This window comes from Venturia canescens, chromosome 11, assembly GCF_019457755.1.
Source record: "Venturia canescens isolate UGA chromosome 11, ASM1945775v1, whole genome shotgun sequence".
NCBI lineage: Eukaryota > Metazoa > Arthropoda > Insecta > Hymenoptera > Ichneumonidae > Venturia > Venturia canescens.
The window spans coordinates 3,488,635-3,515,776 of NC_057431.1; the positions used below are offsets into that span (position 1 = coordinate 3,488,635).

General features: G+C 34.9%; 1 protein-coding gene and 1 pseudogene across 2 annotated transcripts; one reads left to right on the forward strand and one right to left on the reverse strand.

Moving 5' to 3' along the window:
• Nucleotides 1–35: 35 nt before the first annotated feature.
• Nucleotides 36–5,901, reverse strand: LOC122418000 (uncharacterized). Of its 2 annotated transcripts, none has more exons than XM_043431970.1 (3): nucleotides 5,620–5,901; nucleotides 4,325–5,267; nucleotides 36–1,296 (listed from the first exon to the last, which is right to left on the reverse strand). In XM_043431970.1, exons 1-3 carry the CDS (start codon nucleotides 5,737–5,739, stop codon nucleotides 89–91), a joined length of 2,271 nt encoding a protein of 756 aa, XP_043287905.1. In that variant the 5' UTR covers nucleotides 5,740–5,901; the 3' UTR covers nucleotides 36–88. The 2 variants fall into 2 exon arrangements, with proteins under 2 accessions (XP_043287905.1, XP_043287906.1); XM_043431971.1 differs by having other exon boundaries at nucleotides 4,817–5,267; nucleotides 5,620–5,900.
• A 414-nt stretch (nucleotides 5,902–6,315) lies between these two features.
• LOC122418365 (uncharacterized) lies at nucleotides 6,316–13,418 on the forward strand (annotated as a pseudogene).
• The last annotated feature ends 13,724 nt before the right edge of the window (nucleotides 13,419–27,142 follow it).

A 27,142-nucleotide genomic window follows, 5' to 3' on the forward strand; every position in this document is an offset into this window, starting at 1 on the left:
TAAATATTATTAATACTAAAAAATAAATACCCACAAACAAATATACCTCAATTTTATTGAAAACTTCATTTTGACTTTGAGAAACTGACTAAAATTGCTGCCATGTTTCTGTGATAAGCGAGTCATCGTGTTGATCTCGATTTATAATAACGGCAAAAGTTTGTGTATCGTTGACGCTACGTTTCTTAACTTTTTCACTGGTAGATTCCTGGGATCCGGCAGGATTCTTTGTATGTTCAATATTTCCAACTGGATGCTTCGAAAGATTGTTCCATTTAGTCTCCATCTCGTCGAGAGCCGAAGATTGCATCCGGTAGTCGTAAATTGGAGGCACGTCGCAATATATACATCGAACTTGTGGATAAATTTGATCGAGGAACGTATGATACAAACGAGTGCAGACAGGACAAGATCGGAAATTAATATGGGTGATTTGGAGCAGACTCAGAGAACATCTGGGCAATTTGTGGCCAGAAGGACAAGACTCTATGGTCCACGGCAATTCAGTTAAAATTACACCACACAAATTGCATGTCTCAGTTTCAACAGAACCTATAAGATTTTCGCTCGCCCGAAAACCATGCAATATTTTCTTGATTGTGCCCCCTGAATTAGTCTCGTCTCCTTCCTCACCAGCAAGAAACATTTCCATGTACATTCGCAAAAAACTTGCGCTGCGCTTCTCATTCTCGTTAAGACACGAAAATCCTTTTTTTATGAGACGGTTCAGAAAATCGCAACCACTTAGCAAAAAAATAAGTGGTTCAGCTTCGGAAATATGGCCGACGATTTTTCCAACGCTCTTCAAAAATTGTCGTTTTTCAAGAATTTCCAACATCGAGGTCAGCCACATTACAATACGAAGTTCGTGGACATCCAGTGAATCAAAGTTGGTTTCAATTTTTGGAAAAATTTTCGCTGGCTCAAAGCCATTTTTTGCCGCAATAATTCTCAAAGATTCGAGACAATCCCAATAATTTCGGATTGGAGCTTTCAAATGGAGCTGATTTTGAATCAAGCGCCAGGGATTCCATTCTTCGTTCGAAAGTCGGAAAACTTGTAGCACACTTGGCTCTCGGTTTATCAAATGATCGAAGATGCAGTCAGGACTCGTGACGCTTAACAAAATCGTACTATTCCGGGAACTTACGAGCCCGAGGTATTGGACTCTATTGCTTTTCAAATCATGGCTCACCGCCTCACAACTCAAATTGTCTTCTTTTGGTATGGTAACAGCAAATAGTTTACTATTTTGAGTCGTTACCACTACTTTTTCTCTGCTCACGATTGTTAAACCTGCAAATCGTTCATAAAACAGTAAATTAACCAAAACGTCATGAAATTTTCACTATCTAAATCACGAATCGATTTAAGATGATGGATCAGTCGGTAATCACACCTCGAATTTTTGAAATTGAAACTCTTTGACATCGTTCGTCCGATTCAAATAATGAAAATGTCATCGTACGCAGCACGATCGCAAAAATCCGATGACATTTTTATTTTTTCGATCAGACGAACGACGTGGAAAAACTTCCTTTTCAAAATTTGCAGTTATCTCTCTCGCACTCACGGTTGTGATTACCGACTGATCCATCATCTTGCATATTATGGCGATTAAAAAAAAATCGACAGTTTTTTCTCGGAGTTCCTACGGGAATCGATAGTACACCAAAAAAATTTAACTTTGACAAAATTCCAGATTCAAAAAAAAATTTTAGATAGTCCTCAAGCCACTTTTCGAGTTTTTTCTTAAAAACTAAAAATTTTTGCAATTTTGCATTCATTAGTCTACATTTATTTTCGGACCAAATTCAGTCAAAATATCTCCCTGCTTTCTATAACAAATGGGGAAACTAGAAAATTTCCCAATTATAACATCTTCTGCGGTGACATACGAGACTTTGAATTCCGTAAAACAAAGTTTTATTTGGTATGTCGTCATTTTTGTACGATGCCCTGTCAAGTTTTCGTGTATAAAAATATATATCTGTATGAAAAATACAGGAAAATTAGAAGAAACTGCTTGAGAAAGCGCAAAAATGTTTGTTATAACATGTAATTTGGAAAAACTATGTTTTTGCAAAAAATTTTCACTCCTTTTGGAAGGACGAAAAAAATGATGATTTGTAGCAACACGTTTTTCAATCTCATGATTTATAGCCGAATGTATAGAAAGAAGAAATAAGTTATGGGAGGCAGAAATTTGTTGAGAGTGACAACATTTTATAAGATTTCTGATTTCATGGAGCATTAACACTTTCTGCTATAGGGTATTACACCTTTTCTTGAAAACTGTTTCAAAATAATCCTGAGATCGTAATAAACCAGTGGAATTTTTATTTAAATTTTATAAGACCGAAAAGTGTTTTAAAAACTATTTTTTATTTATAATTTTCAATTTTCGCGCGGAAACGCTAGCCGCCATGTTCTTTCGGTTTGTGACGTCACTCCGTTAGTAAACAATACGATTGCGAAAGACCAAGTAACAAGATTTGTGAATATAATGAGTTATAATAGTATATAATTGGTGTCTTGTGCCTGAATGCGATAATACAAGTGTAAAAATGTCACAAAAATTGTGGATTCATCGCCACCATCAACATATTTATCATTAGTAGATTTGTACTTTTTGCTTTCACAAAACCGTCTTCCATGATGTGATTTTAATGAAAATGAATGATTAAAGTCCACAAACATACATAATAACTTGTAAAATTTTTAAATAACACAGAGCGCACGATAAGAATCTATCGGAGTGACGTCACGTTGGAATCCAATATGGCGGATGGCGTTTTAAACATTTGAAAAGCAGATGAAAAAGGACGATTTTTAAAATTGAATTATAAAAATTACATTGCATTTTTATGAATAAATATTGACGTTTCTCGTTTACTTTTTACGAAATCTATCATAAGCATGCATCTTTATATATTTTTTTACATGGTGTAAAATACCATATATTGACAGCAAAAAAAAAATTGGCTTCGTGATTTTTAAGAAAAAACAGGAAAAACTCGAAAAGTTGCTTGAGGACTACCTAAAATTTTTTTTGATCTGAAATTTTGTCAAAATTACATTTTTTTGATATACTAACGATTTCTGTTAAGCTCTGAAAAAAATATCAATTTTTTTTAATCATCCTAGTACGGCGAGTTCCCAATGCCTTGCATTAAGTGCCAGAGGAGATTAAGGAGTTCCAGTACAGAAGTCTAAATATTAAAAAATTGATCAAATTTGGTGATAATGTTCTTCAACATCAAGTGTGAAAACACAAATTTTTTCAAAATTTTCTTCTACTTAGTTATCGAGTAATTACTCATTAAAGCAGATTTCTTATGCCCGGAATGTATACCTATATATATGGAAAAGCTATGCTTATACATGTGAACTTTAGTGATCAATTATTCGATAACTGTGTAGAAGAAAAATCTTAAAAAATTTGTATCGTCAAATTTGACACTAAAGAATATGTTCACCAAATTTTATAAAATTCTGAACTTTTTGAAATTTTTAATGTTTTTAGCATGGTTTAGCATAGCAACATTGTATCGCCTGTATCGAAACTCCTTAATGAAAAATAGAGATTGAAATCAAAGGAAATTCGCAAGAAAATCTGACTTGGACCGTCAACAGAATTTTCGGCATCTGTTTCCTCCGTTCCAAAGATCTTTTTGTAAAAATTATAATTATTCATTGCATATACATCAACAGTATGAAAAATTTATTCTCTGTACGAGAATTTCCCTTTTGTATGCATGTTTAAAAATATTTGAAACTGTCTGATTCTTGGCGTACAAGAAGTTCTATCTAATTTTTGTTCAAACAAAAATACTACGGAATTTTTATATTTTTCAAAAGTCACTATCTAGAGCCTTAGAAGATTCATTTGAATATTAGAATTGACTTCGCTAGATGACCCCATTGGAATTGTAGAGTTTAAATTGGAGTTTGGGAAAAAATTCTCTTCAAAGTTCTCACAATTACAAAAAGCATCAAGTCAGCATAGAATCCAGCTATATTAAAATTCAAAAGAATCTTCGGTTTTTCTGTTCTATAATTAGACATTCAGCCCGCTATTCTATATGCTAATGGAAAACTGAGTGTCTCAATGTATCAACATTAATGTATAATGAATATAGAAAATCTATCATTTTAGATATTTAGAAAATGGTTCTGTATTGTTACAATGGCATACCATTGAAAATTACTCTGCAAGTTTTTAAAAAATTTGTTTTATTATAATCAAAAATAGTTGCAAAACTTGACTGGTTTTAGGGCTCTCATTTAGATTTCCTTTTTCATATGGATTGATCAAAATTACCCGTGATAGAGAATCCATTTATTCTGAGGTATCTTCTTTGGTAGCACTCTCCATTATGATTGAGGCTTAGAGCGATGAGGCAAGAGGACTTTGTTAAAAGTACTACATGATTTCCATCAACTTTGGCAAATAATTGAACGGAAGTAATTTTTACAAAATCGGAGCAAACCTCATATTTTAACAATCGATTTTCTTCCAATTTTCCCTCTATTTCGTCGAGAATAAGGCCGTGAATTCTGCCATCACCGTAAGCAACGATAATTACGTGGGACTTTTGTTGCTTAAGCGTAATCCACAGCAACTGATCAATTCTCACTTTTGCCTCTAACCAGCGTTTATAAACAATCCTAGGTTCTTCGCTCCTTTCAGCTAGCTCATCTACCTCTCGTACTTTGGCAACAACTATTTCAGAACTTCGGAAAGCAACTGCGAGCCAAGCAAAGTTTTTCTTGTCCCGATCTTGAAAAATTGAACTCCAAGTGGCAGTAGTACCCAAAAAACGTCTCAAATGATCTGCCCACATTATTTCCTGTTCGATCTCTGCTGCTAAAATGACTGGGTCTATTTTTGATTCAGCCTCAACGAGTTTTTTCCATCGCTCCGTTAGATTCCACATGGATAACCAGTCATTGCCCAATTTATTGAGGATTTCAACACTTCCATGCAATGTAATGATTACGCATAAGCATTTTCCCGGCTTTGCTAAGCTCATCGGGGACCAAGCAACATTAATTATTCTTGGTATTGGCTTTGTTTTATCCTCCAGATCAGGGGTTAGAGCCTCCTCTAAGAAAAGCTCATAAATTTCATTGTGTTTCATCCGTCTCAAGTTTTCAGTGACAATACTTGCATACGATTTTGTTGGCAAATAATCTGAAGGATAAATGAAACTCCTTGCCAGCCTCAAAAATGGATACATACATGTTGGATGTGGCACGAAATCCTGTCGAAGAATGCTCATTTATTAACTCATTTCAAATTCAAATTATTCCATTTAAATTTTTGATACTATTTTCAATGTATTTTTTTGTGAATAGGTCTGTTCGCGCTGGCTGAACTTTCTGCACTTTCTATATATATAGTGATATCGTAACTCACGAAAGTGCAGAAAGTTCAGCCAGCGTGAACAGACCTAATAAGTTTTCACTTATTACTATAAATGCGTAAACTTTAAAAATAAGAAAAACGAAATGGCCTATATCTTTCTTTTATTGAACCATTTTCTGTTTGATTTAAAATATATAACACGAAACATGAGGAATGAAATGAAAACTCAATGGGGAAAATTAACTTACAAACACATGAACTCCACGATGTGTTATTAATGAAATGTGATTATCTTCTGACCAAGCAAGTACGAAAGAACCTGTCACCACAGGCGATATTGAAAGATTGTATAATTCGCTAGCCTCCATAATAAATAATTACTATTTTATTTGATGGTATAACATCAACTCCCTTTTTCTTCCGTCGTTCGATATGTTTTGATATGGAGAATATACGGAGGAAGGTTTTCGGGAGCTTTCCAGCAAGTAACACAAAGCGCCATTGACTGTGACTACGTTCGTTTACTTTTAGACCCGCTACCCCCGCTACATACGGTCAATAATATTGCACAGTAATGTTTCAATACTACCTCCGTTAACTTGGCCCCCACATTTGATTATTTCAAACTTTTATTAATGCAAATCGTTTGAGAGTCGTTAGAGAGAGTATGAAAGAAAAGGAAAATTGTTTGAGAGTGATTATTTTTTTCGTAAAAACGATTTTATATTTTGCCGTAAAACTGGTCCCCATCCTTTTTATCTCCTGGAAAAATTGACTTAGATGTTTCATTTTTTTTTTAATCGTTTGGGAATCGTTTGAGAGAGATTGAGAGTGAAAGAAAACCGTTCGAGAGTTGATATTTTAATGGATATTAAATTATTTATAATTAGGTGATTTCACCTAGGGTCCCTAGAACTGGGACACTTCCGACGTGCGCAGCGGGTATGCGCAGTGCACTTGCGCAAGCACATGCTGTAATAACATGCATATGGGATCAGCTGCTTACAGCAGTCGGCAGTGATAATCAACAAACCTACATTTTATACTAATATATTTTAACGTTTTCCAAGTACACTATCGATCAGATAAAATTAACTGCCGGACTGATTGATCGCTACAAAATATTAAAAGTTTTATCCCTTTTCACCAGCCAAGATGCTGAGGATTCATTAAAATCAGTTATAAGGTAAGTTTTTTATTATATTTCCTCTTTGGAACAGCTTTACCAGCTGTTATTTCCAAACTCCTGCAATTTGCTCATTGTCGTGTTTCTTTGAGAAAATTTGAAAAAACATCCGAGGAAATCAATGGTCGTGCATTTACAGAAACGAAAACATAGGCGAAAAATACTGGAGCAAAATACAGGATTACGAGCCTTGCCCGCGTTTCGCTCATCAGCTGGTCTACAATTACGTGAAAAAAGTTCACTATTTGTTCGGTGGGAATCCAGGGCGTTCTTGCTTACCGAAATTACGGTTCGACTACTTTTGGCAACTCCGCTCTGCCGACCATCCCGCAAACAAATATTACGAAAATGCAAATTAATCATACGAAACACTATAAATATTTGACAATTCAACAATCCAAACCAATTGGTTATCGCAATATTTGTTTCAATCATTTACTAATATCTTTCGTCGTACTTGAAGAAGAAACTGAAAAATTTGAATTCGAGTCAGAAAAATTCTCATTTCTTTTCGCTGGGCTACTTTTTTTTTTTTTTAATTTTGTAAAGACGAAAAGTTATTGGAATACATTTATATTTTGGACTTATCATTCAAGAAAGAATTTTTTTCTAAATAGACAACTCATTGGCGATTGACAATGATCAATCGAATTTGGAGTAGAGGAGATTAGTGAGCGGTTCAAAAGGAGCAGTCACTGCGTGGCTCAAGAATGTCCAAAATTATTGCGCAAAGGTCTTCTGGAGTTGGTCCCTGGCTGTGTCGAAGTGGCCTCACCGCAGTTTACCATTTTCTGTTGGTCAAAAATAAAATGATCAAAGTCACCTGTGGAGCAGGAAAATGGAAACTGAGAAACTGGCTATAGTCGTAAGTTTTTCCAGTTGTTACCAGCTTACCGGCTGTTTTCTCCAAACTCCTGCAGTTTGCTCATTATCGTCTTTATTTGAGAAAATTTCAATAATTCATCATGAAATTTTGAAAAAACACTAATTTTTAACAATTGAAATCTAAACTATTCTTATATGCATTTTTTTTCCACGGTTACATAAATATTCTTGTGATTGGTGATTCATCATTGGCGAAATTTCAGCTGTGTTTTGCACTGTTCCAAGAGCTATAGCAACAACCGGGCGAGGTTCGTTCGGGGCTGGTTTTAACAGCGGCTGGTACATCCGATCAAGAAGCTGGAGAACGTAGGTTGGAAGCTGGTGCTATGGTTTTTATGACTGCTGTAACTGCCAGCCATTGAATTACGAAGATGCACAATCCGAAGTTCAGCCTCCACCCTTCTACAAGGACGTTTCATCGTAAATCAAGCTGGTATAGTTGAATATTTTATTCTGGAACTTCTTTGTTCATTTTTCAATTATCAATTCTCATTGTTTTATTCTCTGAAAAATTATTCTTAAAGTTTTTATTTCGATTCATTTTGTTTGTAGGAAAATAATTTTAGAGTTGAGATATATGATAGTGAATTTATTCGGGGTGACGCTGAAGAGTAGAATTATGCAATACTTCCTAAGGTATTGAAAGCACAATTTTATTGAGACACAAGACGCATGCTTAAAAATTTGATGTTCGCTGCACAGACTGGGCATCTCTGGGAACAATCAGTACTTGGGAGGATGTTGTTGGTTATCCAATCGTTAACGTGAAATCCGTACTCTGTTTTCATCAAGGAATGAATGCATTGATGAGGAATTCATGCAGAACTTTTTTAGAGAAACTTGTTGAATATAGCCTCAAAAATTGATATTCCATTACTGAATGTATCGCAGTAAAATACTTCCGAGAAATTACATCACACCTGTCAGCTTAGTCAAAGATGAGTCTGAGTTCTTTGGCTTAGTGTTGTATAGGCTAAATATTCTCGACAAAGCGCTGAAAACACCTGACAATTCGTACAAACTCATCAAATCCGATACGAGCCTCTGTGTGGTAAATATTTGACTTTTGCAAATCAATTTGAACTTCTCTACTCGATATTTCTCTTTTTGAATTGTAATAATGATATTTTATTATTTTGTGAAATATCATTCAATTGTGTTCCTATATACAATGAAATCAAAAATCGTCATTGTATCTTCGTAACCAGGTTAGAAAATTAGATTATGTTCGGGAGCTTCGTGATGCTCTACCATTTTTTCTTTCTTTATTTCGGGGACTATTTATTATCTTCTTCGGAAAAGTGGAGCTCGATTTTCCGAAAAAAATGATTCGTAGTACATATCCATATTTTCGGTAAAATAGATGAGTTTAAAGCAAATCGTACCATAAACTATGCCTCATAAACTATTGTTTGTGAAAGGGGATCGTTAAGATTTATTCTGTGTCGGTATTTTTATTATGTTCAAAAATGTAATAACAAAAGTTTAATGCTACTGGAATCTGAAAAGAAGCTCACCTATCTGGTTTTGATTTGTTACATATAAAAGTTTGAGTGTTCTTACAAATCTGGATGACACAGAGTTGGCGTCAATCCAAATTGGGAATTTATTACCAAGGAGTGCAGGTCGTGGATGGTTAGATGCAACCAAAACAGCATATGTCGAAAGTCGTTCTCCATCTGTCAGTGGCGACAATGAGTCGTCAACCGAATTCGCAGTAAAGGAAATTAGTGAGTGGTTCAAAAGAAGCAGTCACTTCAAAAGAATGTCCAACATTGTAGCGCAAAGGTTCCCTGGAGTTGTTCCCTAACTGTGTCGAAGTGGCCTCACCGCAGTTTACCATTATAACTGTTGGTAAAAAATTAAATTCTCAAAGTCATCCATGGAGCAGGGAAATGGAAATTGAGATGCTGGCTATATTTGTACGTTTTTCCCTTTTTTATCGACTTATTCCAGCAAATTTTATAAAGGTTTAAATATAAAATTCTTTAAATTATTACAGTTTGTTCTAACAGCATCTGACACCTGCACGCAGTCAAAGGTGGGCGGTTATTGGGCTGATTTCATAAATAGCGGACAACCCTATCTCAATCTCCTCAAAATTAGTACCTCATACAAAACTGATCAACGGTTCCGCTGCTTGGGCTTCAAAATAGAGCAAAAGAATCATTATCAAATAATATCCATTGATAATGATCCGTAAGAGTTTTCCGGTACGTTCTCTTCTTTGCTATTTTTATTTTGTTCAGGTATAGAACGAGTTCCATAACTTTTCGTTCGATTTCAGGAAGTATCTATACAACCGTTTCTTCGAATATCGAGTTCCTCAAAGAATGCCGCCTTAACGATCATCTAGATCAGTCTCGTACCCCCCTTTTGAAGAGAATGTGATACGAACCTGATAGTTAGTCAACTAAAATACAAGAAATATCAAGAGTTTACTTTAATGTGAGTATTGCTAGCGAATAAAACGATTGAAAAGTGTAAACACTCGCTTTTTCGTGGTAATCTGAATGACCATTAAGAGATCTGATTAAAAAGTTCAATCTATATTTTCAACATTCATCAACGTCCTTTTTTCTGTTTTCCAAAATTTTTTAAACGATCTCATTCTCTTGATTGAGCTACTCGAAAGACTAGGCTCGTGTAAACCTTTAGCGATTGAGAAATTACTTTTGCTGACTACATTTTCGTACGGAAAGCGATTTAAGTGGCATTAACAAAGGATAGCATTAACATTATTTAATTTAACTTTAAGAATGGAACATTCATTATCATATACTCTGTCCATACATTCAATGATATTTCTCAATTTTTGTTAGAATATAAACAGTTATGACAAAGCCAACACGAAATAAATTCTAAGAACGGTCAACTTCATTGTGAAAAATGACACTAATCAATTTATATTATTGATTGACAGGGGCTCCGAGCAATCAGGGGATAAAAATCAAGTAACGATTCTTGCTGAAGTCTTGTGACAGCTGGAAAACGCAACGGGATTCATTGAACGGAAGTCCTGGTCAATTTGATGATTTAGGTGTACCGCTTGTTTGCAGTATAACTTAAAGAATTTTAATCATACTCAGGATATCGTTGATGCTATTATGAAACGGGTGAGTTAATCAGATATAAATTATATTCGTGTTATTTTTTATTTATTGAAGATACAAAAATTCACGTTCTTATTTATATTTATTTGAAATATTTCTCTTTCTCAATCGATCAAAGAAAGTAACTTTCGATACATTGAAGCTCGTTTGTGCGCTCATCTCGACACTGTGGATACCCCTTCTGATGATGGAAAGAAATCAAAAGAGATTTGAGAGGCAACAAGGGTGACTTGAAAAGGCCGTTTGAAAAAGCATGGAAAGGTTACGATACCAAGTACGCAGAAATGGAAAAAGAATAGAAGCAACACCAAGTACCCAGAGCGTGACCTCATCCGCTCGGAAGTTACACCCGCTGAAATTGCTGACTAAATGGAAAAGGAGGGACGATTGTTTCAATTACAGATTTGCGAGGTTAGTTATATAAAAAAACAAACGTCAGTTGGACAAAAAAGGAAAACTATTTAATCCTCATATTTTATTTTCTAGTATCTGATTAAGGTCAATGAAATCAAAACGAAAAAGGGTATCGTACTTTTGCAGCATCTTGCGTTTACGAAATCATTTTTTTTTCTACATGATACTTTAGGAGTAAGCTCACGGAGAAAATTTCTTTTCCCCATCCATTTCCTGATCTCCCCCATGTTAAAACACTCGAAAATAACTGAAAAAACGTGAGAAGACGGCGAAAAGAAATTCAACGATTTCAAAGTATAGATTTTGTCTCTGTCACACGTTCAAAAGTTAATTTTTCAGTCAAATTAAAATTGAGAAATATCGTTATTATTTCGTATTACCTTCAGAACAGCCTAAAGCTTCTAATCCAATCGTTAAAAAGCAATATTCCAAAGGGATATAATATAATAATATTATGTAAAAATAAATAATAGATTTTTCGATATGGCCCATTATTGAAATCCGGTTGCAGCTGCTTCAAAACTCTGAGAACACCATTTACTAACCGTTTGAGAGTAAATAAAATAATGAATATTGCGAAAAAATTGAAAGTACAATTGAATTGTTTATGATGGCAAAATTTACGTAAAGATCGTTTTTTGTATTTCAGATTCGTTCGCAAATGTCAAACGATGGCCACATGAGATTGACTAAAACTGCAATATAGTCAATAGAGTTCTCGCGGATAACAAAAATGATGCTCCTAACCAGAAAGTTGTACTGACCAAAGATATTGAACGTTTTCCCACCTAAATGGATATTTAACTCGGTTAAATATCCATGAGACCTTGGTTAAAGGCATCGTCAATGTTGAAGAGGTATTGTCTGGTCTTGTCTTGTCATTTCCTCACTTTTTTTCGAGATGTTCTTTTCTAGGCTGTATGGTTGTATAGGATTTTTTATGAAATGTCCTGCAGTCGTTTATGTGAAATTGATCACAATTACAACCGATGGTAAAAAAGTAAACTCGAATTTCGAACAGAATTTCAAATCGATAATTTAACTAATATTTTTGTACCTGTATGAAATCAAAACTTTTGGAGATGAAGGAAAAATTGTGACATTTGTTGTAACCCTTGAAAGCAGATTGAAAAAAAAAACTGGATTTCGTTTTAAACTTGACTTTCTATTTTGCTGATTCAAGAATTTTTTCATCCGTATGCTGGGCTTGACATAAGTAGAATGTTTGCTGATTCCTCGGAAGAACGACAAAAAAAAAGGATAAATTTATACCAAATCCGCGAGATTTGGCAAAGCGCTTCAATTGGTCGATAAAATAATTTAATGACATCCTAGATGTGAGGAATGCGACAAATTAGCTGAATAGCGGCTGCTATATCGTACAAATGGAACATGATGATTGGCCAAAATTCATATTGATATTTCATGATATTTCCAGGCGATCCAAGGCGATTCGACGACGACGTCACTAGTAGCGGCAGAGTTATCGGCAACTCCAATGGCAATTCGCATGGGAACCTCGAGTGATTGGACCGGTGGCTTAACGAGATCCAATCTAAAACATAATGCAAAAACCGTGATGACGGGAAAAAGCGAAACTCGAGGACGAGGGAATTGTTAAAACGGAGGTCTGAGTGAGAGAAGATAATACACGGAGACAACTTCAAAGACGGGCCAACGAATCCCATTATCGAGTGGAAGGACAGAGAGGAAAAACACGATACAAATGTAATATAATTTTTGTAGTATTCACGTATATCCTACATATAGTGTATAAAAATGAACACGTATATAAATAATTGATCAATGGGTATAAATAACTCTATGCGAGTTATGTAATCGTTCCGAAAAATGCTGCTCAGCACTCGTTTTTCATATACCAATATCGCGAGCCAAATTCAAGATACCATTGAACAGCTTATTATGGAAAAATTTACATGAAGATTGTTTTTTCTGTTTCAAGATGCGAAGCACTGTGATACATTACGAAAAATGTATTTACCAACGAGAAAGTCACCGAAAATAATACCAACGTATATACTCCAATTGATGCGCAAATGATAGACGTGTCAGTGGGGGAAACTTGAGATCGACAACCTTCTTTACTTTCCATTCTATGAATATGGATTTATCTGTATTTGTTAACAAACTTGTAATTCATCGTATCCATATACATATTCGATATATACAAATTCGTAACACCATTTCCTTACTTCTTTCGTTTGATCTTTCAGCGAAAATGCATTTAAAAAACGAATGCGAATATGGATTTGTCTGTATGTGTTAATAAACTTGTAATTCATCGTATCCATATACATATTCGATATATACAAATTCGTAACACCATTTCCTTTCTTCTTTCGTTTGATATTTCAACGAAAATTCATTTAAAAAACGAATGCGAATATGGATTTGTCTGTATGTGTTAATAAACTTGTAATTCATCGTATCCATATACATATTCGATATATACAAATTCGTAACACCATTTCCTTTCTTCTTTCGTTTGATATTTCAGCGAAAATGCATTTAAAAAACGAATGCGACATAAAAAGACACTAATAACTTACTCCAATAACAGAAGTGAGTCTTGGGTGCAGTGACGTATTCGCATGATCAAAAAACTAACGATATTTTTTTATAATTCAAATAAAAATTTATTTTGAAAACTAAATTAAAAATTGCGTTTCCACACCTGATTCAAAAACCACTTTCCAACATACGCGACTCTTGGTAGTTTTATTCAGCTCGAATATTTTTAGTTAATGCGTAAAAAGGCATTTTAACGTCCCATTTTTCACTCAATTACCTCTTTGAACGGTTTAAAATTATTAATTGAGCCTCACCATGCTGAGAAAACCTGGAAACACCCAAGAAAAGAAGAAAAATTCTAGAAATATTCCGCAAAGGTAAGTTTGAAAAGTGAATTGGAATATACGTTTCTCACAGACGCGAAGGCTTCAGCATTCTCATACCTCACACTCCGGGAAGGTCTCGCTTGGTTTATTCAGTGGCTGAAAAGTTACAGTATAAAAGATAATAAGGAAACGATAGGAATGGAAAAAAATGTGAGGTCGAGGATAGCTGTACATTTTTATCTGACTCTAAATTAATAATTGAGTAAACTTAAACGGTGTGAATACGAGATTCCACATCGCAAATTGAAACTTCAAAAACCATCCGATGAGGACTTTCAATTATATGGAATTTGAAGTGAATGATTGCTGAAGATTCTCAGAGGAAAATGTTGAATCATACTATCCCAATTAAAAAAAAAAAAAAATTTAGTCGTCTTGAGAAGGTGCTAACGAATTCCAGGCTAGCATATACGATTGAAAAATTTTATATAATTCACTAATTCGATTCATTATTTCTACTCACTTTTTTTTCTAAAACCTTCGCGAAATGATAGAGAAAATGAAAAAATCGAGCTGGAATATATGATTCAATAAATTGCGTCTACACAGGAAATTTTAGTGTGGTACAATTACGTAAAGCAACGCAATGTAGCTGAACGAAAAAGAAAATCAAACAAATATGTAAACCAAACGTTTCGAAAAATGAAGACGTAAAAACGGATATTCTTTTGGTTTGATTTGCAAGCTAAGGTTATTCATGAATAAAGAAATCTGAGAAAATTAAAAAACCATTGGGATTTGAATTTTTTTTTACAAGTAATATTTACAAAAATGTAGAAATAAATCTATAAGGTTCACACCTGACAGTTTGCAATTTTTTAGACTTTTTCCTTTAGCTTCGAAAAGTGGAATATATTCATATTGATTCTCGCCATCATTTCTCATTTATTATAAGATACTCAAAATAATTTTATATAGTTTTTCCAAAGTTGTAGGGTTTTCTTTTAAAGATGAACAACATAGAAAAAAGATTCAGAACCAGGAAAAAAATTCTATAGAAATAATAAACGCAAATTGAAAAGTTCAAAAAAATTCAACAAAAATAAAAAACAATCGAAAAAAATTCTGTAAAGAAAAATAAAAAATTTTCAAAAAAAATCATAAATATTGAACAAATTGAAAAATGTACTATCCAAGTTACATGCAGTATAAAAATGTATGATATTAATTGGAGGCCAAGTTTTTATTAATAATTTGGAATATTTATCGAAAAAATTGGAAACTGTAATGAAATTCATGATAATTATTTTCACGAAAAAAGTTAATGAAAAAAAAGCCATAACGGAAGTTACGTGCAGTACTGAAATATATTATATCAATTCGAGGTCAAGTATTCATCAGTTATTCGAAATATAATCTCCGGCGACAAATGAGCGTTGAGAATCCTTGTCGGGCTCACAACGTTTTATCAAGAGACGCGGTAGTGGCTCGACGCCAAGTATTAAAAAAAAAACGAAAGTTCAAAAGAAAAGTCAGCGCGAGCCCTGCCGCACTCTTATATACGCGAATATGTCGATTTATGACGTCATAACGTTTTTCAAACCGTTCTTACGGATAAACCATTGTAGTTAAAAATCTGAAAATTAATGATAATTTTTTTTCGATTTTTCTCTTTCAGTTGATCCTTATTGCAAGTAAATCCGTTTACTCAATCCCAAGATATGATGATTTAAGCAATTAAAATCGAATGTTTCGGTACGCTCTAGTCGCTTGGAGTCAGAAAGACTTAAGTAGCGTTTGTTTACCTTTGGACATACGTCCTTTGCACGAAACGTTACTTTTGTCCCGTTTCGTTTCGCCCAGTCCACTGAACGCGATATCCCCTTTACTCGCGCCCGATCGAGCGCGAGAGACACCGCGCGAAGACTCTGTCCCACTCGTCGTAGCGTGGCGAGAGATCTATACGCATATCCAAAAATGTTCTCACGTTCTTTTTAATGCTACTGCACCGCTGGTTTAGATATTTGGATGCAACAAGGCGCATTTTGAAGAGAAGACATTTAGCTTTACTTTGGTGTATTCGAAAAGTCTCTACGACTTTCATTACGGGTACTACATCGTTTGAACAAACATTGATATTTTCGTTCGTTTGATTTCTTTTTCAACTGGGCCGCAAGTTCAGATAAAACAATTTGTCTCCTCAATTTTTGATATATTTTTTTTTTTTATTTTTCAGTGGAACCTCGAGTACATTGATTGTGGTAACTGTAGTAAAACAACGGGGTTTTTTGGAAAATTCGGAGAGAAAAAATTTTACTTCTTCAATTCCAACACATTCAAATTTTATCAGATTTTTTTGCTAATTTTTGTCAACCAAAAATTTCTACATGGTACGTTAATAAATTGATCTGGAATTTTCGAGAACTATGGAGCCGTATTAGAATATACAGAGTGGAAAAAATTTCATTTTTACATTTGATTTTTTATTATTAACCGGTTGACTAGTAAGCTCTTTTTCTGGTTTTCGTGCGAAAACTGGCACGAGTCAATAAATTACCGAAATACATGAAAATTTGTTTCTTGGGATTTTCGAGGTTGCTGATTTCATTCCCAATCTTAATTTTCATGAAGCTACCTTCGAAAAGGATGAAAATAAGGGTTGAAAGTGAATATTTCTGTTTTGCTAGCGGCATATTTTTATGTTATATTACATGGAAAATCCAAATTTTTTAGGAGGAAAATGAATAAAATTCACTATCCCCGAGGGGGTGAAAAATGAGGGTTAGAGGTAAAATTTTCAGATTTTTCAATGGAAAATTTTTGCGTTATATTACATAAAAAATGTTCGTTTTTGAGGGTACCAGATTCTTTCATCGAAGTAAAATAAAATTCGCTACCTGCGAAAGGGTGAAAAATAAGGTTTGGGGATGAAATTTTTAGATTTCTTAATAGGGAGTTTTTGTGCTATATTACATGAAAATTCTGAGTTTTTTAGAACACTAGACTCTTCTATTGAAATGCACCCCCAACCCTCATTTTTCACCCCTTGGCAGATCGGGAGTTTTGGTTTATTTCGATAAAGGACTTTCATGCTCTACAAAAAACATACAGTTTCTATGTGGAAAAGCATAAAATTTCTCGTGGAAAAATCTGGAAATTTCTCCCTCAAACCTTATTTTTCACCCCTTAGGAAATAGTGATTTTTTTTTCATTTCAATAAAAGAGTTTCGTCTCCTAAAAAACTTGCAATTTTCATGTAATGTAAAAAACTTTCACATTGAAATATCTGAAAATTTCACCCCCAACTCTTTTTTTTCATCCTTTCGCGGGTGGTGAATTTTATTTTATTTCGATAAAAGAATCTGGTATCCTCAAAAACGAATACTTTTTATGTAATATAGCATAAAAATTTCCCATTGAAAAATCTGAAAATTTCACCCCAACCCTTATTTTTAATTTCTTCGGGGATAGTGAATTTAGTTCTATTTCGACAAAAGAGTCTAGTGTGGAACTTGGAATTTTCGGGCAATATCGCATAATAACTTTCCATTGAAAAATCTAACAATGTTAGCCTTAACGCTCGATTTTCACCTCTTTCAAGGTGAAAATTATGCCCAGAAGTCGATTCGGCAACACAAAAAATCCTTGTAAACGCTTTTTCATACCAATCGGTTGAAAATTTGAAACAAGATTTCAATATGTACGCATATCATACATTATTACCAGAACTGACCCAACTTTTTTTGTATTTACCAGTCAACAGGTTATTCGCTCCGTGCGCGTAAAGTAGTGCGCTCGCACTACTTTGAAAGTGAGCGTGTGTCGTGTATACGTGTTCCCCCAAAAACGCCGGAGTTCCATTTACGGTGGTGCTGGCAGTATGCATGAATACACTAATACTATTAGTGCAGTAGTATTAGATTTTTGGCTTCGCCCACGTACATAGAGCGAATATGTGGTATGAGATGCCAATGCTCGTTTTTTAAAAACTTGTGAATTTCGTGAATTGTGAAAAAAAGTGCTGTACACCAAAGGTAGTTTCTTTGATATGAACATTTTATGAGTACTTTTTACACAATTCACAGTATTTTTTCTATGAGTTTCTCAAGAATGCATTTCAGTGTTTCGTGCCATGTCTTATTATAAAGAAATCGATCAATAAAAAATTCAAAAGCAAAAATGACACTTTTTCTACGTTGAATATTCTAATACGACTTCATGATTCTCGAAAAACCTAGATCAATCCCTAACTGTTTGAAGTAAAAAATTAAAAAAATCTGATATCATTCCCATGAGCTGAAATTGAATAAAAGGTAAAACTTTTCCTTCAAATTTCATTAAAAAACCTCATTGTTTCAGAGTTACGACAATCGAGGTACTTGAAGTTTCACTGAAAATTGCATGGCGGAAAATGTTAAAAAAAATTTAGTGAATAAACAATCGGTGACGCGACTCTTTTTACGTTTGAAATATCGAGTGAAATTTAATATTTCTCGCGATACGTGGGAATTTTCAAAATTTTTCTTTTGCTAAAAACGCGATGATTGAGCGAAAAAATCGTTTCCAATAAAAAAATCGAATCTAAAACCTCAACTTTTGAGGATTCGCTCGTAGAATTGAGGAGAAAAAATTTCATGTGAAAACGCGGTCCAATTGAAAGGGGAATCCAACAAACCAAAAATCAACGTCTTTCGAAATGACGTAGCACCCGTAAAAAGGGTCGTAATGACTTTTCGAATAAACCAAAGTAAACCAAAATGAACCAAAGTAAGCTCTTCCCTTTAAAATGCTCCTTCTTGCATCCGAGATCTAAACCAGTGGCCTAGTAGAAAAAAAAAGAGCGCGGAACATTTTTGGTCTTTTATTCGGAAATTTTTCCTCGGTAGTGAAAACACTTGGAAAAAAGTAAAAAAAAGCGCGACAAATATTGAAAGACCGCAACCTTAGTTTTGAATGAACTTCACATATTATCATTGTTAATTTGAAATTTTCTTCCTTATTATTTGTTTCATGATAGGGAAAAAAATATAAGACCATTCTAATATAGACAAGATTTACATCATTTGAAATTGACTAAACAGTTTTTGTCCGTCAACATAGAAAAAATAAATATTTAGTAGCGTTGATTGCTTTTGCCATCTGAAGGTAGTTACTCAACTTTAAACAAATCATTTGTAAAAAATTTTTTGGAGATAAGAAAAAATGTATAATTTTCCAAAATATTTACTAATTGTCACTCTTCTAAAAAAAAAGCGAAATCACTATAAAAATACTTCAAAAAAGTAAAAAAAGAACGCCAAGTATTAAAAAACCGCCCCTCTAGTTTCGAATGATCTTTACTATATTTTCAGTAAATGAAAAATTTCCTTACCCATTATTTATTGCTAAAATGACATAGTAGGATGATCAAGATAAGAAAAAAATATGAGATCATTTTAGCATAGCCAAGGATTTTGAATAAATTTCGATTTCTGCAAAGAATCATGTTACACCTCCGACTGTACTGGCTAAAGAGTTTTGTGACTTCAAGCGTTCCCAGAATGATTTTGCGATTAAGATATTGTTATTCTAATTTAATGCACAAATTCACTGTCAAAATTACACATAAACTTGGCGTGGATGGTTTTCAAATGGAAGCTCGGCGAAGGAATGCTAATGCTCCATCTGTCTGCATCTAGAGCGAATTTCAATGCCCACTAATTCATTTGTTTCTTATTTCGTTATCCTTCATCCAGCCACGTATGAATTTTTTACTTGTCTACCTATCCATATACTGGTTCATCATAAGTATTCTGTATCCCATTCTCTGATTCATTCACCAGATTGTCTATTTCTTTTATTCCTAAAACCATACTTTCTCCACATTCTATTCGTTTGTTGATTCAATAATTTAAACCATTCGCCTGGATATTTATTGTGTAATAATTCATTAAATCATTCATATTTGCTAATTATTTTATTTTCTTTATTAATCTCTTTCATCTATACACTATCTCAGGAATCTATTTGATTCATCAAACCATTAATTTTGAATAGTATATTTGATCAATCGTGTCTTCCCGAGCTTCCATTTGAAAACCATCCACGCCAAGTTTATGTGTAATTTTGACAGTGAATTTGTGCATTAAATTAGAATAACAATATCTTAATCGCAAAATCATTCTGGGAACGCTTGAAGTCACAAAACTCTTTAGCCAGTACAGTTGGAGGTGTAACATGATTCTTTGCAGAAATCGAAATTTATTCAAAATCCTTGGCTATGCTAAAATGATCTCATATTTTTTTTCTTATCTTGATCATCCTACTATGTCATTTTAGCAATAAATAATGGGTAAGGAAATTTTTCATTTACTGAAAATATAGTAAAGATCATCCAATTATCTACAGTTTGATAGTTGCAGAAAAAAGGCACCCGGAAACATTTATTAGGTCAGAATTCAAAGAAGTAAAAAAAACTGAGCGTACTTGATTCAATCAAAATTACTAAAAAATTAATGGAAATAAAATCATTAAAAATTCACATGAAAGTCATTCGTTACTTCAACAAGGTACACACTTTAAAGAATCGATTCCCCTCCGACTTTCAGGATCCCCTGCTATTATTCACAACATTCAACTTCGATTGGATCGGTACAAATTATGTTCAAATACGTCTTAAACGTACTTGTCCGGCCGATCACTTTTTATTCAAATTGCTCATTCGAAAATAAATCAGGGCTATAATGACAAATATAATAAAATGGAAAGAAATAAAAATAATATCTCCAAGTAATTTGAACTTGATTGTTCGCAAGTCCGTATAGCAATATCCACTTCTCATTTTCTTCAGTGAACACATACCATTCGGTAAGAACCAATGAAAATGAGAAATAATCAGGCACATTACTAAAAATTTTCGAACCTACTTAGCCATGCAATGTTTTTTTTTCTATAGTCACGTACACATTTTGATAAATATCACTAGTCGAGTACGACACGTGGATTCCTGAAATTTGGAGAAAAATGATTTTGTTGTGAATTATGACTCCATATAATATAAATAGATTAATCAACTTCATCTTCCATTTTCGTTTCATTTTGACAAGAGCGATTCGAAGGAAAATTATTTTCTCGGGAATTACTGTTCCTTAATATTAACACATGCATTAACTTCGTTTTTGATTTGTTTTCGAATGAGCAATTTGAATAAAAAGTGATGGGCCGGACAAGTACCTTTAAGGAAGTTGAGGCTGTACAGTCATTTTTTTTACCCAAAAGTGATTACCTGTACCGTTCAAAAGTTAGGCCAGTTTACAGTTTGGCAATGTTGCATACACTTTAAAGAAAAGTTGGGGAAAAAAAGACGAAAAACTGGTGAAAGCTCAGTCGAAAACACGAACAGTTGTTACGTCCCAGGAGGGAGGATTAGTTGGGGGCGCACAGTCGCCGATTTAGAGAAGCAGAGTGTACGCTGAGTACCTCTGCCAGTGAGTCTTCTTTGGGTCTTGTGCGAGGCCCGAGAACATATACTATATTTTCAGGTATACGTGACCTTTTATTGAGGTTGTGCCCGCGAATTGGAGGGATTTTCCAATTGTTGAGCGGTGTCGAAGGCTTGATGAAATAAGTACACTCGATGATATTTTGTTTATTACAAAATATTCTGATGTGTTTATTGAGACACTTATGCACTTATTTACTTAACAAATTAAGAAATTAAACTGTTAAACAAAGAGTTAGCTATTATTCGGAGCTCTCTAAGATGAATTAGGATTTAGAGAAAGGAGAGTTCTCCGATGTTAATGTCTTTATAGTTCGATGCTAACTGACTAACAACTAAGATTCTTAGCCTAGTTAGAGTTCGAGAGGAGGATGTGTTTTTTGGGGGTAGGATGCTGTAGAGGGGGTTTGTTCTTTGTGGTTTTTTAGTTTGGATTGGGTAAAAAGTATCGTCTGATTTGATGATTGGATTTGAATATGGGGGAGACTTTTCCGGAGATATGATTGGAGGAAAAGTCGCTCGAGATTTCTTAGAATTAGGGAAAGTGTGTTGAGCGGAGTTCTGAGATGTGCACGTGTTGCACTTGAGATAAGAGCATCTGTTTTCGGGACTCGTGGGAAACGCGAGTTTCGGAACGCGTCTCTGGAATTTTGTGTGGATTTAGGAAATGCTGCATTGATAATAAATTCAAGGATAGGAAATCGGTCTTGGAGTGTTTATTTCTGGTTTCCCGTGCTCGTCTTGTGGGATTGTTTATGGCGCCGGAACGTCGGGGAGAGTCTAGGGCACGCGTTGTGAGTGTTTAAAGAATGGACAGTTGAGGAAAAAAATATGTGCGAGCACCGAGTGTCTCGCAGGATGTATTTGTTATGGATGGTCTGGATACGCTCTGTGTTTATATATATTCTTACAAGGAAAGGTACTTTAGTGTCCGCCTCTGATTTTGATAATTTTTTTCTATGTTATAATCCATCCAAAAATAAGAGACACGTATTTTTTTTTATCGGCCGAAAGTTATTTTTAAGGGGTGAAATCAACCCCCAAAGTTGGGCATGTTTGGCATCTGGTTGAGCGTTTCATATGGAAGCACTCAACCGATCGAAACAAAACCCATTGCAAAATGTTCTGCATGTCAAATAACCTATATGACATGTCCAACTTCTTATGCACCCTTACTGCAAAGGGGTGAACCACCCCCGAATATTCAGAATTTTTTCGTATAATAAAAACTTACAATCCGATTTTAATAAAAGAAATGCCATTTTGCAGAGCAAAAAAAAAATGGACGTGTTTTTTGGTTTTCCTCGGATCAAAAAAATTAAGGGGGTAAACCAGTCCTAAAATCTTGAATTTCACTTTGCGCATCGAAATGTTGACATTCAATTCATATGGTTCCTTTATCATTGCGTATCGACTTATATGTTGAATAATATTTATTTCACATATTCATTGGCTGACATCATAATCGTATAGAGAATCGAATACTTTGACATGTTTTACGTGAGAAGTGTTAGTTTTCGTTCTACAGGTTCTACTATGACATCTTTAAACGGTTCTTGAAAATCTAATGTCGTATCTTCCACGATTTCTAACCGATTAAACTCTGCCATAGAAGCCTTCAGAATTCTCTCGAAACTTTCTTTCAATTCCACTTCATTATTGTTAACAGGACTGTCAGGAATGTTCATTACTTCAAATGTAAGAAGCAACAGTCTTATTACGTTCATTGGGTTGATAGAAATGTTCATGACAATACGTTATTCACAATAGCGGACACGATAGTGATAGATAAATAATCAAACAGCAACTAAACTTCTGGAGTAATATAAAGTCAGTTTTAGCTTCTTCATCTTGAGTGGGTGGCTTAATCTGACATCATCAGAAAAACAGATTTTTTTATTTTTTCGGATATCTCTCAAGCATTAGGCTGAGCGAGCTGGCTTTTTTAAGAATACATGGCTACGAGCCGCTATAGCGATTCTTTATATGGATAAGAATATGGCAAGGCTTGAGTCAGCTTTGATTGCCTTCTGGGCGGGGAATTGTCAATGCGGCTCTCGATATTTGAGTTTTATTTTGTTTTCGTAAATCATTCAAAATAGAAACTTATATAAATAGAACGAAAACTAACACTTCTCACGTAAAGCATGTCAAAGTATTCGATTCCCTATACGATTATGATGTCAGCCAATGAATATGTGAAATAAATATTATTCAACATATCAAGAGACGCGGTAGCGGCTCGACGCCAAGTATTAAAAGGAAAAACTGCAGCGCAAAAGAAAAGCCAGCGCGAGCCCTGCCGCTACTCTTATATACGCGAATATGCCGGTTTTATGACGTCACAGAATTTTCAAATGGCTCTCACAAATAAACCATTTCATAAAAGAACTTGAAAATTTGTGACGATTTTTTTTCGATTTTTCTCTTTCCATTGGTCTTTGTTGCAAGTAAATCCGTCCAGTAAATCCTGAGATATGTAACGTTAGGGATTTAAAATCCATCATTTCGGGATTTTCATTTTCTTAGAGACAGAGAGGCGTAAGTTACGCTTGTTTACATTTGGACTTACGTCCTTTGCACGATTTCTTACTTTTGTCACACTCTACGTCACGCACTACGCTGAACGCGGCTACCCCCTCTCCTTCTGCGTCGCCGAGCGAGAGAGACAGAGAATGGGCGCACAGCGGGGGCAATACCAGCTCCTGGTTTGCGCATAAAATATGTATATAATTATATAATATATATTTTATTTATTAATATTAATTAATAATAAAATATTATTATAATTAATATATAATATAATATATATATTATATTATACAATATATAATATAAAATGATAATATTATAATAAAATAAAAAAATTGAATAATACGAATAACATTAAATAATAAATAATAAAAATAAAAAAATATAAAATTCTGGTCGACGCCGCTGGATTTTTCGAGGATGTCTAGGGCGATAGCTCATGGGTTTTGGAGGACTAGGTTTAGGTACATTCTATCGGATTTTCGATTTCTAGGTGGACGACTCCATAGTTTTTTATGTCCAGATATATTCCTCCATGGCTTTCGTCGTCTAGGTATGTTTTTTCATGGTTACCGAGGTCTGGGTCGACGGCTCCTTAGTTTTCGATGTCCAGGTATGTTTCTTCATGGTTTTCATGGTTTCGGATAATTCCTCCATGGATTTCGATGTCTAGGTATATTCCTCCATGGTTTCTGATGTGCGAGTGTATTTCTCCATAGTTCTTGATGTCTAAGGTATATTCCTCCATGGTTTTCGTGGTCTAAGTATGTCTCTTGATGGTTTTCGCGGTCGAGGTCGACGGTTCCACAGTTTTCGATGTCTAGGTATGTTTCTCCATGATTTTCGTGGTCTAGGATAATTTCTCCATGGGTTTTGATGTCTAGGTATTTTCCTTCATGGTTTTCAATGTCTAGACGTTTTCCTTCATGGTTTTCGTGGTCCAGGTATATTCCTCCATGGTTTTCGTGGTCTAGGTACAATCCTCCATGGTTTTCGTGGTCTAGGTACGTTTGTTCATGGTTTCAATGTCTAGGCATGTTCCTTCATGGTTTTCGTCATCCAGGTATATTCCTCCATGGTTATCTCGGTATAGGTAGATTCCTCCATGGTTTTCGTGGTCTAGGTATGTTTCTTCATGGTGTTCGTAGTCGAGGTCGACGGCTCCACAGTTTTCGATGTCCAGGTATGTTTCTCTCGGGTTTTCGTGGTCGAGGATAATTCCTCCATGGGTTTCGATGTCTAGGTATATTCCTCCATGATTTTCAATGTCTAGGCATGTTTAATCATGGTTTTCGCGGTCGAGGTCGACGGCTCCTCAGTTTTCGATGTCCAAGTATGCTTCTCCATGGTTTTCGTGGTCTAGGATAATTCCTCCATGGGTTTTGATGTCTAGGTATATTCTTTCATGGTTTTGAATGTCTGGACATGTTCCTTCATGGTTTTCGTGGTCCAGGTATATTCCTCCATGGTTTTCGATGTATGGATATGTTTGTCCATGGTTTTCGTGGTCTAGGTACATTGCTCCATGGTTTTCGTGGTCTAGGTAGATTCCTCCATGGTTTTCGTGGTTCAGATATATTCCTCCAGGGTTTGCGATGTCTGGATATGTTTTTCTATGGTTTTCGTGGTCTACGTAGATTCTTCCATGGTTTTCGTGGTCTAGGTATGTTTCTTCATGGTTTTCGCAGTCGAGGTCGACGGCTCTACAGTTTTCAATGACCAAGTATGAAGGACCACGAAAACCATGTTCCTTCATGGTTTTCGTGGTCCAGGTATATTCCTCCATGGTTTTCAATGTCTAGGCATGTTTCATCATGGTTTTCGTGGTTCAGGTATATTCCTCCATGGTTTTCGATGTCTGGGTATGTTTCTCCATGGTTTTCGTGGTCTAAGTTGATGGTTCCACAGTTTTCGATGGCTAGGTCTGAGTTTCCATAGTTTTCGTTCTCTAGGTATATTTCTTCATCATTTCCGCGATCTAGGTCGATGACTCCATACTTTTCGATGTCTAGGTATGTGTCTACATATTTTTCAATGTCTAGGTATATTCCTCCATGGTTTTGGATGTCCAGGTATATTTCTTCATAGTTTTAAATGTCTACGTATGTTCCTTCATGGTTTTCGTGGTCCAGGTATATTCCGTCATGGCTTTTGATGCTAGGTCAACATTTCCATAGTTTTCGACGTTTGGTTATGGTTCTCCATGGTTTTCATGGTCTAGGTCGACGGTTCCATTGTTTTCGATGTCTACGTCGACAGCTCCATGGTTTTCGATGGCTAGGTATATTTCTCCATGGCTTTCGTCGTGCTGGTATGTTTTTTCATGCTTTTCGAGGTCTAGATCAACGGCTCCGTAGTTTTCAATGTCCAGGTATGTTTTCCCATTGTTTTCGTGGACTAGGTTGACGACTTCATAGTTTTCACTATTCCGGTCCATAGCTCCATAGTTTCCGATGTTAAGGTGAATTTGTCCATGGTTCCCGATATGAAAGTCAATGGCTCCATAGTTTCCGATAGTGTGGTGAGTTTTTCTAAGGTTTTCGATATCTAGGTCGTCGGCTCTATAGTTTTCGAAGTCTAGTTTGGCGACTATAGAGTTTTCGATGTCTAGGTGGATGCCTTCGTATTTTTCAATATATATTCGACAATTTTATATTTCCCGATATTTAGGTAAACGGTGCAATGGTTTACGATATATTTCCTCATAGTCATCGATATCTAGATCTGCGATTTAATAGTTTACATTGACGAGGCAGGTTCAGACGTTACAGAAGACCATGAAAAAATATCACTGGACACCAATAACCATAAAGCTGTGGTCTTAGACATTGAATACCATGGAAACATCTCCTTGGACATTGCAAACCATTGACAGTATCCATGTCAACATGGAATCCATGAATGAGATGAAGATAGTTTCAAAAATCATTTTTCCAAGTAAACAAGTGGAGCTTTTCAAAAAAAGGAATAGAAAATGAAAATATCATCCCATTGCATAGGAATTTCCCAATCTTTCATTGGAAAATTCGATTTGCTGAATGGATAATCAAAATCGTCACCATTATTGCTTGTAAAAGGTTTCAACTCACATGAACATAACCGCACAGTTTTCGTCCGTCTACATAGAAAAATTGGCTGTGTCGATTGCTTTTGGCACATAGAGAAAAGCACTCAACTTGAAACAAATCGTTTTAAAAATTTTCGTCGAAGACGAGGAATGTATTTTTTCTCTTAAGTAAATATTGTCACGCCTCTAAAAAATCAGCTAAGTTAGAAAAAAAATAATTGACAAAGTAAAAAAAG